This window comes from Mauremys mutica, chromosome 3 (assembly GCF_020497125.1).
Source record: "Mauremys mutica isolate MM-2020 ecotype Southern chromosome 3, ASM2049712v1, whole genome shotgun sequence".
NCBI lineage: Eukaryota > Metazoa > Chordata > Testudines > Geoemydidae > Mauremys > Mauremys mutica.
Window position 1 is genome coordinate 45917977 of NC_059074.1, and position 17982 is coordinate 45935958.

The following is a 17982-nucleotide window of genomic DNA, read 5'->3' on the forward strand; positions in this document are numbered from 1 at the left end:
TTTAAAAGTGATTTTGAAAACTTTTCAGATTAGTTTTACAGCTATATCAGAAAATGAGTGATTGGTTATTTCATTTACCAAAGGTAACTGAAGCAGATATTTATGAAGTCATTGGGAGGTGAACTATCTCCAATTCAACAGGTTAATCATTAATATTTGGAGGATTTTCTTGCCATGCTGTATTAAGAGGAGAAGATCACCAGACAGACATTATATTGTTTTATATAACTGAAACAACAAAGTTATGTATTCTGGATTTTTTTCTTCAACAGCAAACATATATAATATTTTAACAAAACAAGCATATGAATTTTTGAATTTAAACGTTCAAGTTTTTTTAAAATCAGGTTTGTTTTTGTTAAAATTAGTTTTTTACTAAAATAGTTAAATGAAATATTAAAAAACAAAACAAAATTAAATGGACTATGTCAGCCTGGTCAACACGAGAAACTTAAAATATTGGCTTCTGCAGCTAACTCAGTCTTCTTCACCTTTATTTTCCTGTTTGTTCATAATCTGGAAAAGAAAACAAGCTTTCCTGCTTTTTCAGGTCCCAAACAATTTCTCAATTTGGAATGAATTAGTCCAAAGGAAGAAAATATTCTTTCTACACCGGCAGAAGAAGCAACTGCTGTTAAAAGTGAGATTATCACTTCTGAATCCAAGTGTTTAAGTGACTTCCACCAGTTCAGTGGTGTGACTTTCTTTAAAACATCATCAGCAAACATATTTTTCTTGAATGGTTCACCCTTATCTCTGAAGTTTGTTATAGTTGGCATTATGGAGGGATGAATGCTGGATGTCCATGTCATAACCAACTCCTCTTCTTCAGCAGTTAAGGTTTGACCCTGGTACTGAGTATTGAGAAATAATATATAGAGGTGAGAATATTTGCAAGAAAATGAGCTGGAGATAGTGCTTGTCCCATTTGTTTTTTTAATGCTTGTAATTTAACTCTGTCATTGCATATTTCTCTTTTTAAGATTTCATTTGGTTCCTTCCAGCATGAGCAATAAAACAGCTATTTCCCTGCATTTTGTTCAAGGCTACAGAAATAGGCTTCAGGTACTCAGCATGTGTTCAACATTTCTCTTAAGCCCAATGTTGAGAACTTTGGCTGTGACAGTGTTATCTATTTTTTCACGATTTTGTTCACAAACTCATCAGATTAGGCCAGCACTTGATATAGTGCTCAAAACAGTCCACTACTGAGTTCCATCACATGTCTTGTGGGACAGTTAGCTTGATTCCTCCCACGTTTTTCAGAGCAGCTGGTGCAAAGTGGTTGTTAGGGAAGTATTTTGCAATTTTAACAACACTAGCCTTTATTTCTGGCACAATGAAGTCTTTGGCTAGGAGGTGCATCAAATGAGCACTGCAGCTGTATGTTATTAGCTTGGGACTCTCTTCTAAATAATTTCTTCTCATCTTGGATACATTTGCAGCATTGTCTGTGACCAAGCTGCGTACTAGACATTTGAATTTTTTTTCAGTTTGTTATAGCTTTTACTGCTACTTCTTGTAAGTATTCTGCAGTGTGCACATTTCCTGATGTATCAATTGTTTCTGTAAGGAAGACATTCCCTTCTTCTGTTATCTCACAAGCACATACAACAGGATTATTGTGGACATTGCTCTACCCATCAAGACTCGGGTTAACAGTTTTACCCTCTAGACCTTTTGCACACTGCTCAATTTCTCTTTCATACACTTTATCCAGCAATTTGCCTGTGACATGTGCTCTGTTTGGTGGACTGTATCCTGGTCTTAATGACGGAACCATGTTAATGAAGTGTGGGTTCTCAATCATACGGAAAGGAGAATTTGTTGCATAAACAAACCGGGCAATTTTTTCATCAATTACCTCTTTTTGTAATCTGCTGGTTCTTATCACAAACTTATCTCTGGTTGTTTCTGGATGAAGATTTTTTTTCTTTTTGTTACAGGTGATATACTGTACGCTCACCCTCCCCTGCAGCCGCTGTCACAAAACTCTTTCCCTTGTGCCCCTCAGACACTGCCAACACACTCTTATCAACCTCCTGGCTCCCATCTGTACCCGCAGCATTCCACTCCTCCCGTCACAGTCCAACACTGCGGACTCCCAGTACCTGCTGCACTCAACACCCATCACTCTGCAGTTTAGCCTTGCTGAAGTACAGTACCCACTGCACGGTACTCCAAAGGAGAAGGTTGGATATGATTCCTGGACATACACAAATTTTTAACCGTCCTCTGACCCTCCCTTGCCCCATCCCCCTCAGTGCTGATGGGTTTTTTTGTTTGTCTCTCTCTGGTGGTTGTTTTTTTTTTTTTAAATAAAGAATTGTCTTGGTTTGAAAGCAATCTTTATTCTATTAATTGAAAGCAAACAGAGCCCTGCAAAGCAACAGTTATCTTAAACCTTCATATTGCGTTGTCTGCACCAATCACAATCAGCTCCTAGCATTACAAGCACTGAATAGTAACAAATATTAGTGGCTTTCAGCTTCAAATTGCGCGTCAAGGCATCCCTGATCCTTATGGCCCCACGCTGTGCCCCTCTAATAGCTGTGGTCTCTGGCTGTTCAAACTCAGCCTCCAGGTGCTAAGCCTCAGTGGTCCAGCCCTGAGTGAAGCTTTCACCCTTCCCTTCACAAATATTATGGAGTGTACAGCACATAGCTATAAGGATAGGAATATTGTCATAGGCCAGGTCCAACTTCCCATCTAGGCAGTGCCAGCGGGCCTTTAAACGGCCAAAAGCACACTCAACAGTCATTCTGCACTTGCTCAACCTGTTGTTGTACTACTAAGGGGCAGGCCTGGTCTCCCAGGATCACAATGGACATTTTGACTTCCCCTATGGTGAAGAAAGTCCCTGCTTGCAGCTTCCTCAACAGGCCAGTATTCCAAAAGATGCGTGTGTCACGCATCTTTCCGGACCAGCTTGCGTTAATGGCCGTGAAACGCCCACAGTGATCCACAAGCACCTTGCGACCAATAGAGAAATACCCCTTCTGATTAATGTACTCAGTGGCTAGGTGGTCTGGTGCCAGAATTGGAATATGCGTGTCATCTATTGCCTCTCTGCAGTTAAGGAAGCCCATTTGTGCAAAACCGTCCACAATGTCATGCACGTTGCCCAGAGTGATGGTCTTTTGGAGCAGGATGCAATTAATGTCCCTGCACACTTCCATGAACACGAGTGCAACGGTCGATTTTCCCACTCCAGACTGGTTAGTGACCAATCGGTAGCAGTCTGGAGTAGCCAGCTTCCACAGTGCAAATGCCACGCACTTCTCCAACAGCCAGGCAGCTGTCATTCTCGTGTCCTTGCGCTGCAGGGCTGGAGCGAGCTCATCAACAGTCCCATGAAGGTGGCTTTCCTCATCTGAAAGTTCTGCAGCCACTTCTCGTCATCCCAGACATGCATGATGATCTGATCCCACCACTCTGCTTGTTTCCCAAGCCCAAAAGCGGCTTTCCACTGTGGTTAGCACCTCTGTGAATGCCACAAGGAATCTTGTGTCGTAACTACTATGCGTGGCGAGATCAATGTTGCAATCCTCTTCCCTTTGTAGTTTAAGGAATAACTCCACTGCCACTCATGACATGTTAGTGAGAGCGAGCAGCATATTGGTCAACAGTGTGGGATCCATTCCTGCAGACCGAAGAGGCAGAGTGCATAGTACACAAACTATTGAAAGATGGTGCCAAATGTGGACGGAAGCACAGGGATTGCTGGGATGTGAAGCAATGCATCACGGGTCATTGGGACAGAACTCAGGATGCCCCGCAACCCCCTCTCTGCCTTACCACATCTCTTAGTGTCAGAAGAGGAAGAGCTGCTCTGTGGAAGAGCTGCGCAGAGAGCAGTGCTGCGAATACCACTGCAAGTGTGAATATACTATTGCACAGCCAGCTGACAGTGTGAACACAAAACAGCGGTTTCTCTTCTGCACTCTCTGACCGGTGCTGTAAGTCTGCCAGTGTAGACAATACCCTTCTTGACAAATCCATATTGGCTATTCCTTGTAGCCTTGATTACCCTCCAGGTCAGTGGTTCTCAAACTTTTTTTTTGTGGATCACTTTTTTTTGTGGATCACTGTTCTCAGTGGTAGAAGATGACAGAACAAGGAGTAATGGTCTCAAGTTGCAGAGGGGGAGGTTTAGGCTGGATATTAGGAAAAACTTTTTCACTAGTAGGGTGGTGAAGAACTGGAATGGGTTACCTAGGGAGGTAGTGGAATCTCCTTCCTTAGAGGTTTTTAAGGTCAGGCTTGACAAAGCCCTGGCTGGGATGATTTAGTTGGGTTTGGTCCTGCTTTGAGCAGGGGGTTGGACTAGATGACCTCCTGAGGTCCCTTCCAACCCTGAGATTCTATGATTCTATGAAAATTGCTGAGAGTCTCAGTGGACCACTTAATGATCTTTCCAAATGTTGTTTGTACGGTTAGCTAACTACTGTAAAGCACTTTGGATAAAGACACTATATAAAAAATCTACAATAATTAACATTTTTTTGTTCTACAAATAAAAGCACACAACTCATGTTTTAATATCAGTAGTCTTACCTTTCTAATGCAATGGATGTGCCCTCCCCCTGCCGCCGCAGCAGCCCCAGGGCTGGGAAGGGGAGGTGTGTCTCTCTCTCTCTCCCCCCCCCACCGCAACAGCCCCCGATATGGGACTGGGAAGGAGAGGAGTCTCTCTTCTGCCATAGCAGCCACAGAGCTTAGGCTGAGAAGGATGCAATGTACATCAATGGGAGAATTTTTTTCCATTAGTAGAGGAACACCACCTTCCCCAATGATGGTAGTTACGTCGACAGAAGCATTCTTCTGTTCGCATGACTGCATCTAAACTGGGAGTTAGGCTGGTATAGCTGCATCAGTCAGGAGTTTAGATTTTTCACAATCATGGTCAATATAGGCATGTTGGTCTGCACTTAAAAGTTAGGTCAGGCCTAACTTGTCTATTCTTTATCCTGTTCTTTCCCTATTCTGACTTGTGTTCCTTCCCCCTTGTTAATATTAATTGTGTTAAGTATCTGGTCACAATTCACCGATTTAGTGAAGAGTGAAGCAAAATAGAATTAAACACATCAGTCTTCTTGATGTCCTCCATTATTAGCTCTCCTTCTCTACTAAGTAGTGGACCTACATTTGCCTTTGTCTTTCTGTTGTCCCCGATGTATTTATGAAACCTCTTTTTATTTCCTTTTGTGTCCCCTGCTAGGAGTAACTCATTTTGTGTCTTAAGCCTTCTGATTTTGTCCTGACATGCTTGTATATCCTTTATTTGTCCTTAGCAATTTGTCCATATTTTTACTTTTTGTACGATTCCTTTTTGATTTTCAGATCTTTAAAGAGTTCCTGATGAAACCATATTGGCCTTGTTGTTCTTCCTAACTTTCCTTCACATCTTGATAGTTTGCTGTTGTGCCTTTAATGTTGTCTCTTTGAGAAACTGCCAGCTCTCCTGAACTCCTTTTTCCCTTAGATATTCTTCCCACCAGACTTTACCTACCACTTCTATGAGTTTTAGTCCGCTTTTTTGAAGACACCCCCGAGACCAACCAGTCTGAGCATGTCATGCTCCTCTTTTCGCATTCCTTGCCTTCTCTGTTGCATACTTGCTTTAACTTCCAAGCCCTTCTTGACCTATGCCCACCTTACTTTATCTTTCTTTTACTATGAAGATGTTGTCACTACCTCTGATTGGCCCATGATGCCATTCTCTCTTGCCCACTTGTTAAATTTTCAAACAAGCACCTTCATGCTTTCTACTATGCTGTCCCTCATGGTTGGGAGGAGCTCCCAAAGTTACCTCCTTCAAATTCTTCTTTGCCATGATGCCTGTGAAAAACTTGACAATGATTAGACCATTGGTGTGGTCAGACCACTTCCTATCATGCAGATCAATGTTGTCTCATTGTGGGGAGTACAGAGAAACAATCTGTATGTCTGTATCCATCAGATGTCTCTAGTCTTATACTTAGATTGTAAGCTTTTGGGAGCAGGGACCATCTTTGTTCTGTTTGTACAGTGCCTAGCACAATGGGGATGTGGTCCAGGACTAGTGCTCCTAGGTCCATGGTAATATAATAATTTGTCGCAAAAGCAAAGGTGACTCACTATGAACACGGAGTAGATCTGTTGAATAAGAAGGTGTTATTTCATGTAGACAGTTCAGGCTATAATTACACTGAGGTCTTGAGAATTCTGAGCTGCTGATTTTCAGGGTTCTCTGACAGTGGATGACAGCACAAGTAGAAAAATACAGTTTGAAATTCTTCTGAACCCTTTTTGATCCATCTGTTAATGATACTTTTGATATCACTCACTCTGGCAGCCAGCAGTAAATTTGCACATCAGATTTCTTAGTCATTTGGGGAGATAACTTATATAAAAAACATTTTTAAACACCTACTTTCTTCATCATTTGCAAAACACATTCTAAACTTTTAGCAAAGTCTTTAATTGTGTTTTGAGATGAGTGGCCCTGGTGCACGGTGAAGTTGGTTGACAGATGCTCAATCTCTACATGTCCCAAAAAGCTCTTTCATTTTCAAGTCCAACACTATAATTTGTGCATAGGTCAATACAGCTTTCCCAATATGAGCTGTCTTCTGATAGACAGGCGTCAGTTTGAACCCCACCAAAAGATTTCAAGATGCTAGTAATCTTCCAGCATCCTCTATTAGGGCTGGTCCACACTAAGAAGCGGGGTCGAACTAGGGTACGCAAATTCAGCTACGTGAATAGCGTAGCTGAATTCGAAGTACCCTAGTTCGAACTACTCACCCGTCCAGACGCCGCGGAATCGAAGTCCGTGGCTCCAAGGTTGACTCCGCCACCGCCTTTTGCAGTGGTGGAGTACCGGAGTCGACCACGGCGCTTCCGGAGTTCGAACTATCGCGTCCAGATTAGACGCGATAGTTCAAACTCCGAGAAGTCGAACTCACCGCGTCGACCCGGCTCGTAAGTGTAGACTAGCCCTTAGAGTGATTAATGTGGTGCTATACACATGGTTGGAACCTTAAACAGAGTACCTGCCTCAGAGAAGTTGACAAGAACAATAAAAGATCAAAGAGGATGAGGTGAGGTGATGATGATGATGACGGAAAGATCATGCAGTCTCTTGAGTAATGCATGTGTTTTGAGGGCTACGTGGGTATTTTTGTTTTGGCTTAAATAATATTTACAAGCCTGTCAAAAGCAAAATTTAAGTGCCGTATATACCGATCCATAAGCCAGTTCATTTATAAGCTGACCCCCACCCTCCAAGATGGATAAGTAAAAATGGAAATTTTTTATAACCTGTTCATAAGCTGACCCTATAATTCAGGGGTCAGCAAACTTTGGCTCCTAGGCCATCAGGATAAGCTGCTGGTGGGCAGCTTAGTTTGTTTACCTTGACCATACGCAGGCACAGAGGTAAACCTAAGTAAACAAAGTGTCCTGGTGCACCAGCTGCTTACCCTGACGGGCTGGGACAGCAACTGGTGGGGAAATTTTTTTGGGGGGAGAAGCTGGGAGTCAGGTGAGTAACCCCTGTGACCACCCCCCACATGACCCCACCCATAGTCTGGGACCCCCACACTCTCCCCATCCCATCCCTTCCCACCTTACCTGGGGAGGGCCAGAGGAGGATAGCTCAGTGGTTTGAGCATTTGACCTGCTAAACCCAGGATTGTGAGTTCAGTCCTTGAGGGGGCCATTTAGGGATTTGGGGATTGGTCCTGCTTTGAGCAGGGGGTTGGACTAGAAGGGACCTCAAGAGATCATCCAACCCTAATGATCTGTGGTTCTATGAGGATGTCTCTGGCCTGGCTGGAGCTGCTTTGGCGGGCCAGGCTGGGCGGCACAGCAGCAACCTGCTCCGGTGGGGCAGGGCCCGAGCTGCAGCTGCTTCGGAGGCTGGGGGGGAGAACAGTGTGGCCAGAAGCGGAGACACTCTGGTCTCGCCTCTTCTCTTCTGGCTCTGCTGGGTGTGCTGCTTCTCCGTGCTGCCTCTGTTGCGGGGAGGGGTTGTGTCCCACCTCTCCCTCTCTATACCCGTTCATAAGCTGACCTCCTTCTCTGGCGCTTCCCTTTTATTACTAAAAAAATTCGGCTTATGAACGAGTATATACGGTAACTTAGATGAAGGAAGGGTGGAACATTAGAAAGATGGTTAGTGGTGAAACAATTTGAATTGCATTCTGAACATTGGCTTGTATTCACTACAAAATTTTACTATGTTTATATGTTTATACAGGTTTAGTTGGGTGAAACTATTATCATGATTTAGTGGTTCGTGTAATATAGTTCCTGAGGGTTTAATTGTGATTAGTCAACATGATGCTGAAAGTGACTTGTCCTGATACACACTTACCATATGGTTGTTTTCTTGTCAGCTAACTTGATTCTTCACAAGTGTGATTAGTTTCGTAGTGTAGGCCAGCCCGCTGTGAGGGCCATTTCAAAAGTACAAATAAATTATATATGGATGAAAATCAGTTAGAGAGAGGTAACATTAGAACTCTTCAACCTTGTGCATACTTTAATATTATATGGTGATGCACTTATGATCATTTTGGATGATGCTGACTAGTTTCTGGGTCTACCTCCTGTGACACCTGATGCATGAAGTCATATTTAGGGCTTTCCAAGGCATTCGGAGGGTTGAAAATAAAGGTACAGCAGGGAGCTAAAGTGGTGGCCTAGAACAAAGCTCTGTTTGAAATCCTGAGTCCATTTTATCCTACCTTACATGTTGGAATTCTTGCTTTGAGGTGGTAAAAGCTCTTCTTTAGTAACGTACTGGTTTGAATTAGCTTGTTTTTGGATGTTTCTTGCTGAGAAAGGAAAGATCAAAACAATCTTTGACAAAACATACTGTAAAAAATTATTTTAAAGTAACTTTTATGAAGTCCCTGGATTACTACTTGCAATAAAAGTTGACTATTTTATGTAGCTTCATGAAGGTTTGCTGATCAGTGAACTGAAATATCTAATACTTCTTCATATAATCCTGCAGGTTTCAAAAACTTTTAACAAGCAAGTGACTCATGTAGTCTTCAAAGAAGGACATTTGGCTACATGGAGAAAGGCACAGAAGACTGGAGTAAAACTAGTTTCTGTACTCTGGGTGGAAAAGTGAGTAGTGCTGTATATTAAAAATGTGACTTTTTCAAAGGGGAAGGGGGAATCTAAACAAGTACTATGTTTTTAAGAACTGAAAAAAAGTACAGTATATACGTTTTTTGTATATTTAAAATAACCCTCAAAACTATGGCTGACTGGCCATTTTGAGAGGTCATACTGAAGAGATGTACATTTGGTATTTCTATTTTAAGGCATATTGGTTCCCTAAAGAAGAAGCAGCAGCAAAGAATCCTGTGGCACCTTATAGACTAACAGACGTTTTGTCTATAAGGTGTCACAGGATTCTTTGCTGCTTCTACAGAACCAGACTAACACGGCTACCCCTCTGATACTAAAGAAGAAGAGCGTGGTTCTATTTTGAAAAGTGAAGTGAATGTATACCTGATTTCATGGAGTTTTCTCTAATATTCATACAACTCTCCCTTCTCAGAGACCTGTGCCAATACTACTTTGGACAGATGGGCAACAGAGATCATGCAGAATAAATGCACTGTAGAATGTCTACTTTTTCCTAGGGAACAGCTTCTAGTATGCTACCCTCTGCCCGCTCTAACAAGCCGAGTAAATTGCCCTGCTTCTACAAATCAGCTCCATATAGAATGTGCCCGCACAGGAGAAAGACTGAGGGCCATATTTAATCTGGTTTCCTATAAGATATGGCAGGGGTAGATTGCTCCTGCGTTTGGAAGTTTCTCAGCAGCCATTTGAAAAAGTTCAAATTTGAAGTTGGCCCAGACAACCATATCATAGGGAAGTTTTCTGTCATCCACAAGCCTCTGAGTGTCATAGACAATTTTGTCCAACACAAAAGAAAATTTTTTCACTTTTGCTTATGAGTGCCACACTTAAATACAGAACTTTGCCCTTCCAGTTAGCCACAGCATCTTGAGTTTTTGTCAAAATCCTTCTGGTGCATGTGGTTACTTTCTAAACACAGAATTCAAATATTTTCTCAAAAAAATGTGGTCCAGGGGCTGTTGCTGTGGATTCAGTGTCTTAGACCTAGTCAGAGGATCTTCTACATTTATGTTTCCACCTTTTGCTCTCTTTGAATAATCCAGAGAATGAAGTGGGAGCAGAGCAACCATGGGGGTTCCAATGTTAAGAGCGTAAGTTCTGTTTTATATAGGTTCTTAGACTACACTCATCACTGTAGTATCTGAGCATCTTCCAGTAGTGCATTAAGCAATATGATAAACATCTGTCACATGTTTATTCTTTCACCTCCTTAGGGGGAGGAAATTGTACAATGGAGTGTTTTGTTCTGGATTTTTTATGTATATATTACCAAGGCTACAAGTTTGTCACAGAAGTCACGAATTCTGTGACTTTCCAGGACCTCCGTGACTTTTGCAGTGGCCATTGCAGCTAGGCCAGGGGCTGCCTGAGCTCCTTGGGCAGCCCTCAGGCCAGCTGCACCGGCTACTGCTGGGGCAGTCTCGGGCCACCCCAATCCCTTTGTCCCCCTGCAGCACCAGCAGGAGTTTGGGTGTGAGAGGGGGCTCAGGGCTGGGCATTGGGGAGTGGGAGGGAGTGAGTGAGGGCTCTGGACCATGCTTACCTCAGGGGGGCTCCCCAGAAGTGGCGACATTCCTAGGTGGAGATGCGGCCAGGTGACTCTGTACGCTGCCTCTGCCAGCTCCTATTGGTGCAGTTCAAGGCCAATGGGAGCTGCAGAGGCAGCGCTCAGGCCGGAGGCAGCATACAGAGCTGCCTAGCCACGTCTCCGCTTAGGAGCTGAGGGAGGGGGATGTTGCCACTTCTGGCGAGGTGCAGAGCCAGGTAGGGAGCCTGCCAACCCCTCTCCCCCAGCATCATCAGGGGGCCAGGGCCACGCACGCCCCCCCCCCCCCACCAGCGGGTTGCACGCCACATGCCCCTGCCCCTGCCTCGAGGCACCCCTCAGGCTGCCTCCCTCTCCCCCCAGGATTTAGTCAGGTGTATATAGTACAAGTCATGGACGAGTCACAGGCTGTGAATTTTTGTTTACTGTTTGTGACCGGTCCATGACTCTTACTAAAAATACTTGTGACTAAAACATAGCCTTATATATTACACATGCTGCTATTAGTTTGTTAGACAAGACAGTCAAATAAATGAGCCTTACACTTGCAGAAGGTGGTGAGGTTTGTCATAGTCCTTATTTCCTGTGAGGGGTTCATTCATAGACTTGAGCCAGCCCACAATGAAGCTCTGTCTCCTCAGCCAGAGGGGAGCACTACGTATTTCATAATTTTTGGAACTCGTGCATCTGAGTGAACCCCTGCTCGGACAGGGAATTATATCACAAGGACCAGTCCATGGCCCAGAATAAAATACCATGTCATCTATAGCCAGGAAAATGGAATTAAGCTGCCTGGTTGTTGAGTGGAAACAGCTAAAAGGAGAAGAGACTATGGTGATTGATCACATTCCTGTCATTCAGAAGGAAATCAGCCAATTTTCTATTCAGTTAGTTGAATAAAGTTCAAATACTGATGCAGAATATATCTCCCAGATCAACCATAATTTCATAAATACTGGAAACCTAAGTGCTGAGTATGGGAAAAACTCAATTATTTCTCAACCCAGACAGCGAGAGTTTCCTGAGAGTAGCATCACTACAGGTGCCTCAGACAATGCATAGAGTACCTCCATGAGACCCTGATTTGGTATAAAAGGCTTTTTACAAAACCACAGTTTGAGCTCCAAACCCATGCGTCTCTAGTGCTCTTTTGTTTCATCAGTCTGAATTTTATTTGAAAAGCTTTTTGGGGCGAGGATTATCCCTCTATTTGTATCTGAGCTCAATATAATGTCACCACTTAACTTACAAGTCTATTAGAGAAATACTGGTAAAATAATGTTAAAGTTGCAAGGCTAAGCTTTGAAAAGTCAGGAAATGCCAAAAAGTAAAGATAACTCAAAAGCAGGAAAGCAGAAATGATTCTTTGTGGAATATGTAGAACCTCTGAAAGGTGTTTTTGTTTCACGTATTAAGCAGAAAAACACTTATTTTTGCTTTCGAAATCCAGGTCTTGTCTACCCTGTTAACATTATCTCACCAGCTTTTATGGAATATTCCATCAGAGATGCTATGCAATTCAACCTGCTTGGCACTGATTTCCGCTTAGATTATTGAAAGTTCTGTGTGTTAAACACAAGTTCATCTTAGATGCCCAAATTAAGTTTGGAGAAAAGGTGTTCAGATGCTACAGGGAACTGAAATTTCTAAATTCAACGTGTCTCTTTAAAAAACTATACTTATGTAGCATTAAGGCTCCATATTTCTACACAAAATGTTTGGAAATGCAAATCAATGTTCTCTTAGAAATGTGTGACTCATTCACATTGCATATATTGAATATTAAAGGTGCTTTTATTAACAGTTTAACTGATCTTATGCAAATTGGACAAATGTTTTCATTTCCTGACTTTTGTTTAAATTCTCTCCGCCTCAGTGCTGTTAATATAACTTTTTCATATTTAACATAGTCTAGTTATGTTCCATTGGTGGTAGCATCTGGGATTTAATAATAGCCATTTGTTTAAAGCTCATTGATTATCATGTTTTTTGAAATCACCTTTGCCTGATGTTTCAGAAAACCCCAGTAAATTCAGATTAATGTACTAACATCTCACTATTTGAAACTGCACGTTTTGCATAAAACAAATCTGTGGCCCTGAAGCAATTTGTTCGTATATTTTCTACTCCAAAACTTAAAATTAGTCAAATCATGCTATACTGTAGTTCTGAAAATGTGTACTTTATAAATGTAAGATCACTAGGTGTCACTAGAATCACATATTTGAATTACTCTATTGCAGTGTTCCTAGTGCAGTGTTAATGCTTCATAATTTTTTTTCCATAGTCAATTCTATTAGGTACTGAAAAATTGTAGAGTAATGAAACTTGTTTACTGTTTCTGGTTAAAATTGTTTTTTAGCTCTTTGTTTTATGGAGTGTATTCTATATTAGTACCCAAAGTGGTGTCCCAACTTCCCTCAAATTATGCACAACTACAGATGGATAGGACCCCAGCTCACAAAGATTTTAGTCCCAATAGTCTCAGGTTAAATTCCCAACAGGAAAAATGGAAGAAACATAGCTAACTGGGTTGAGGCAGCATGTTTGCCAAAGTCACCTGGATAAGTAACAATGGACCTTGTCAGGGGTTAGTTCCTTCACAGAATCTCTGTGTGTGGAGTGAGGAAACCAGGAGAAGACCGGGTGAGGAATGTTTAAAAGTGAAAGTCAAGATGGGAAAGGGCCTCTTTCTCTTCACCTGCCTGACTGCAAACATCTCCTCTTCCTTTTCAAACTATTGCTTACCCATGACATTCTATGGACCCTAGTTTGAGAGAATAGACTCTCAGCAAGAGAACAGATTAAGTCCTTAATTTATAGGCACTTCAAAAGAAGTTCACTGCCTGATCAGAGGAGACCTTTAGTTCCCAGATGCAGGTCAAGGCCACTGGCATGATGGAGACCTAAGTCATGCCAGCTGGACTTTGTAAGGAGCTCTTTGCCTGCTGGGCAACAAAGGAGTCAGAGGCACAGTTTTTGGGTTTTCCACTTCTCTTCAGGTATTATTTCTAGGTCTGTTCTCTCTGTTAATTTAGATATTTGTTGTGGCTAATCGGTATGGCCTTTTTACTATTTTTAAATTAAATTCTATTTCTAAACAAAGTAAATGTATTAACTGCTTATTTATTATATTGTACAGATGCAGAGAAGCTGGTACCCATGTCGATGAATCATTATTTCCTGCAATATACACTAATGAAGGGTTACCCCTTCTAATTAAAAAAGTGAGTGTGTAATTTTCAAACGATGTACAGAATAGTAAACTTCCTAATTTTGAATCTCTCTTCCCATCTCTCATCCTTGTTCCAAGGGAGTCTGAATTACTAACTTTCAGAACACTGGGCAAAGCTTATCTGTTTGAGTAGGGATTTGAGGATGACTGTGTGTGGGGATCTGACATGTTCCTAATTTCAATGATACTTGGCCTCCTAGGTGCTAAGTTACTTTTGAAAATGAAACTTAGGGCCATAAATCACTTAGAGTATGTCTATGCTGCAGTTGGGAGGTGTGATTCTTAGGCCAGGTAGACAGACTTGTGCTAACTCAGCTCAAGCTAGTGCGTTAAAATAGTAGTGTGGACTTTGCCGCACTAGTGGCAGCTGAGTACGCCCGAGTCCAAGACCACCCAACCCACTGAGTCTGAGCTTGGACAGCTAGCATGAGTGGCTGCCTATGCTACAACACACATGCACTGCATATTCTAGCATGCTAACTCAAGCAGAGATAGCGTGTCTGCCTGCCTGTGCTGGGAATCTCACCTCCCAGATGCAGTGTAGACATATGTTTAGGCACTTTTGAAAATGTCTAAAATATTCCATATTTTCAAATGAGTATTAGGATGTCCACAGTGGTTTTGTCTCGTTTCTTATTGGTCAATCTGATAAATCTGAAATCATTTTTTCCTTAATCCATATTGAAACGCTCATTGAAATTTCCCCCTACATTTTATGGTCTATCCATGGCTGACTAAATGGGATTTACCAGGAGTCATAAATGATGTAGAATGATCATATAATACACATAGTATTGTATTGTATGATAAAATAGAGAAATATTAAGTACACGTTAATTTATGAGAGATTTATGCTGTGGTTAATCTTGTAGCACAAATGCATGCAGCCCAAAGACTTTGTTGAAAAAACACCAGAAAATGATAAAAGACTACAAAAAAAATTGGACCTGATGGCTAAAGAACTAGATATACAAAAAACAGCAACCGGTGAGTTCTGGTTAGATTGTAAAAATTAAACACTGCATCAAAAAGAAATGCCAAAATATCTTTGTTGTTTTAAGTTTCAAGAGAACTCATAAGATATAGCTTATTTTTACTTTTATCACTTTATAATTGAAGTTATAATATGAATTCTCATTATGTTAACTAAAAAAAGCTACTACAAGTATTATGCATGCTTTGATATTAAAGAAGAATTTACCTTTTAGTAATTTAAAAAGTAGTATTGGACTTCATTTTTAAGAAATTGTTTGGAATTCAGCATTATTAAATTTACGGTACTGACAGCATTGTAGAAATGTAGTTTTAAAGTAACAGAATTTAAAAATACAACTTTGTACTTTAAAAATTCATGCTCTGTTCAAATATGGAAGTCTCATATTAACTGCAAATTACAATTACTTTTTTAGAAACCGATATACCTGTTTTATTATTTGAGGATGATGGTTCACTTGCATATAGCCCTACAAATAAGATAAAAGATCAGTGCAGTGCAATGGAAAAGAGAATAAAGGACATGAAGGAGAAAAGGGAAAATCTTTCCCCTACTGGTAAGGAGTTAAGCCTTATGAAATTATTAAAAAGCGTAAATGGTTGCCATCTTTCTCGCTGAATTATGTTGATGCTAGCCCTGCACACGTTCCAGGACTGTGTAATTTTCTTTTGAATTGATAAATTATGTTGCTGTGAAACATCTGCTTACCCTGACTTAAACTGGGTATATATATAAATATTTAAACCAAATCGAGGACTCTTGGTCCAACAACCTGTAGTCATGTGATTTTATATGTTCAAATCATTCAAGTCAAGCACGGTTAAGTCACTGCTTGGATAAGGGATTTCCAAGGAACCCATAGGTGCTAGTAATCCATTAGAATGAGGGCTCTGCCCTCTGAGCATTGAACTACTGACATAGCATAGTGTTGGGAGATGCTGTCTTTCAGAGAATATGTAAAACCAAAGTCTTGACTGCTTGTAGTCTTTAAAGAACCTTTGGCACCTCTTGCAAAAGTTGGGGTGCTGGTGAAATATCAACTTAATTACTTTCTTCCTGCAGTTAAAATTGTTTACAATATTTCTTGTAATCTAAACTGTTGATTATTGCTTTGTGCTCCATTTCAACCCAATATTAGTAGTTCAGTGGTAGATGAAGTCATCCTAGTTCATAGTTTGTAGAGTAGCTTACATTTTTTTATACTTCAAGATGATGATCATAAAATAGAATTGAAGTATATTCTGCCCCCCCCACCCCCGAACCTCCATTGTTTTTACCCTTTACTCAGTGAAATCTGATGTGAACAACTGGTGGAACCCATAAATATCAGGGCCGTTGCTCTCTGGAATTCCCTGCACCCTCTTTTGCTAGAGGTAAAAATTACACGGGCAGCATAGTTAACTCTGGATGGCAGCATGGATCTAAGCACGGTGGAGAGTAGTGGTATTATGCTCACAGTCCTACAGCCAGGTCTGCACTAAAAGGTTAGGTCGACTCAGCTACATCGCTACACCTAACCCCCAGTGTAGACAGCACTAGGTCAATGGAAGAATTCTTCTGTCGACTTAGCAACCACCTCTCGGGGCTAGTGGGAGGGGTGGATTCCTTACAGTGATGGGGGAATCCCTCCCATCACTGTAGTGAGTGTCTATTCTTAAGCGCTACGGTGGTGTAGTAGAAGTGCTGTCACTGTGCCACGGTAGTGGTTTAAATATGGACATAGATTAATAGTCCAGTTTCAGAAAATATCCCATGGTCAAGCTCCTGGACTCTTCTTATTTTGGGGGTTGAAAACAGGTAACAAATTGAGCTTTTTTTCCTTTGCCTTCTGTCTTCAGAGTATGTCATTTAGGATCCACAGATGTATTAGTACTAATATCTGCCTACAGTTCACCACCAGAACTTTGTTGCTCCACCCATTTAAAGAATTTTATTCTGCACTCCTGTTGCTACATGTTCGCGGTCTAGTCCCTTTCTAGACAGTCACCAGTCTGTTGTAAGTGGACCCAAATGCTGGGTCCCCCTTTTTTTTTTTTTTAAGCCACCTGGGTCTGGGTTGAGTCTAATCTGTTTCTAGTTTTGGGCTCTAAGATACACTCCTAGGCTGAGACCTTTTTGTCTGAGCCCTTCCTTGGGACTCCACAGTTTGGCTACCAAAACACTGGAACCAGTGACTCCAGCTGCCTGTTTAACTCCAACCAGTTTAACTGTAAGCCACAGCTTTCAGGGTGAATGTAGCAGAAAGGCAAGGAACACAGGCTTAGCAACGAACGTTTTTTAACCACAGTCACTTTACTCTGAAAAAGCACTAGGGTTATAGATTTTTGCAAAATGACAGAATATCTGAGATGCACAAGTTCTCCCCCCAGTCTAATCTCAACGCGTCTGAAAGTGTGAGGTCTTGTTGGCATATCAGGCTAGGCAGAGTCCCTCCTGCCTGGCCATTACTTTTTGCATGTGGAGGTGAATGATCTATTTCAAAGAGAAACTCTTTCCCACTTTGCCTTGTTCATAAGTACATAAGAATGGCCATACTGGGTCAGACCAAAGGTCTATGCAGCCCAGTATTCTATCTACTGACAGTGGCCAATGCCAGGTTCTTTCTTTGGGCTCCTGTGTAGAGAATCCATTGTTCCATGGAGAACTGGTAGTTGAAAGACAACCATTTAGTGGCCCGAGATTTTTTTTGGCTTGGGCACATCTCAGATTATTCTCCAATGTGATGTGACACACCTTTCTGGGTAGCTGATTGGAATATCTCATAATAGCCTGGTCTTGGACAGGGTTAGTCATGTGTTCAGCAAGTAATACCAAATAGATGTCCTAATACAACATGGAGCTTTTTGAAAACCTGACCTATGAGGAAAGGTTAAAAAACAAAAACTGAGCATGTTTAGTCTTGAGAAAAGAAGACTGAGGAGGGACCTGATAAATTAAGGGCTTCTATAAAGAGGACAGTGATCAAAAGGTCTTCATGTCCACTGAAAGTAGGACAGGATGTAATAGATTTAATCTTCAGCTCTAGAGGTTTAGGTTAGATATTAGGAAAAGCTT

At 41.5% G+C, this 17982-nt stretch overlaps 1 protein-coding gene across 10 annotated transcripts in view; it reads left to right on the forward strand.

Moving 5' to 3' along the window:
• Positions 1-17982, forward strand: part of MCPH1 (microcephalin 1) — a 220576-nt gene that overhangs the window by 13987 nt on the left and 188607 nt on the right. For all 10 annotated transcript variants that reach the window (XM_045008990.1, XM_045008988.1, XM_045008996.1 and 7 more), the window contains 4 exons: positions 9008-9126; positions 13842-13926; positions 14807-14921; positions 15344-15484. In XM_045008990.1, coding sequence (XP_044864925.1) covers positions 9008-9126; positions 13842-13926; positions 14807-14921; positions 15344-15484 — 460 coding nt within the window. The remainder of the gene's footprint in view (positions 1-9007; positions 9127-13841; positions 13927-14806; positions 14922-15343; positions 15485-17982) is intronic.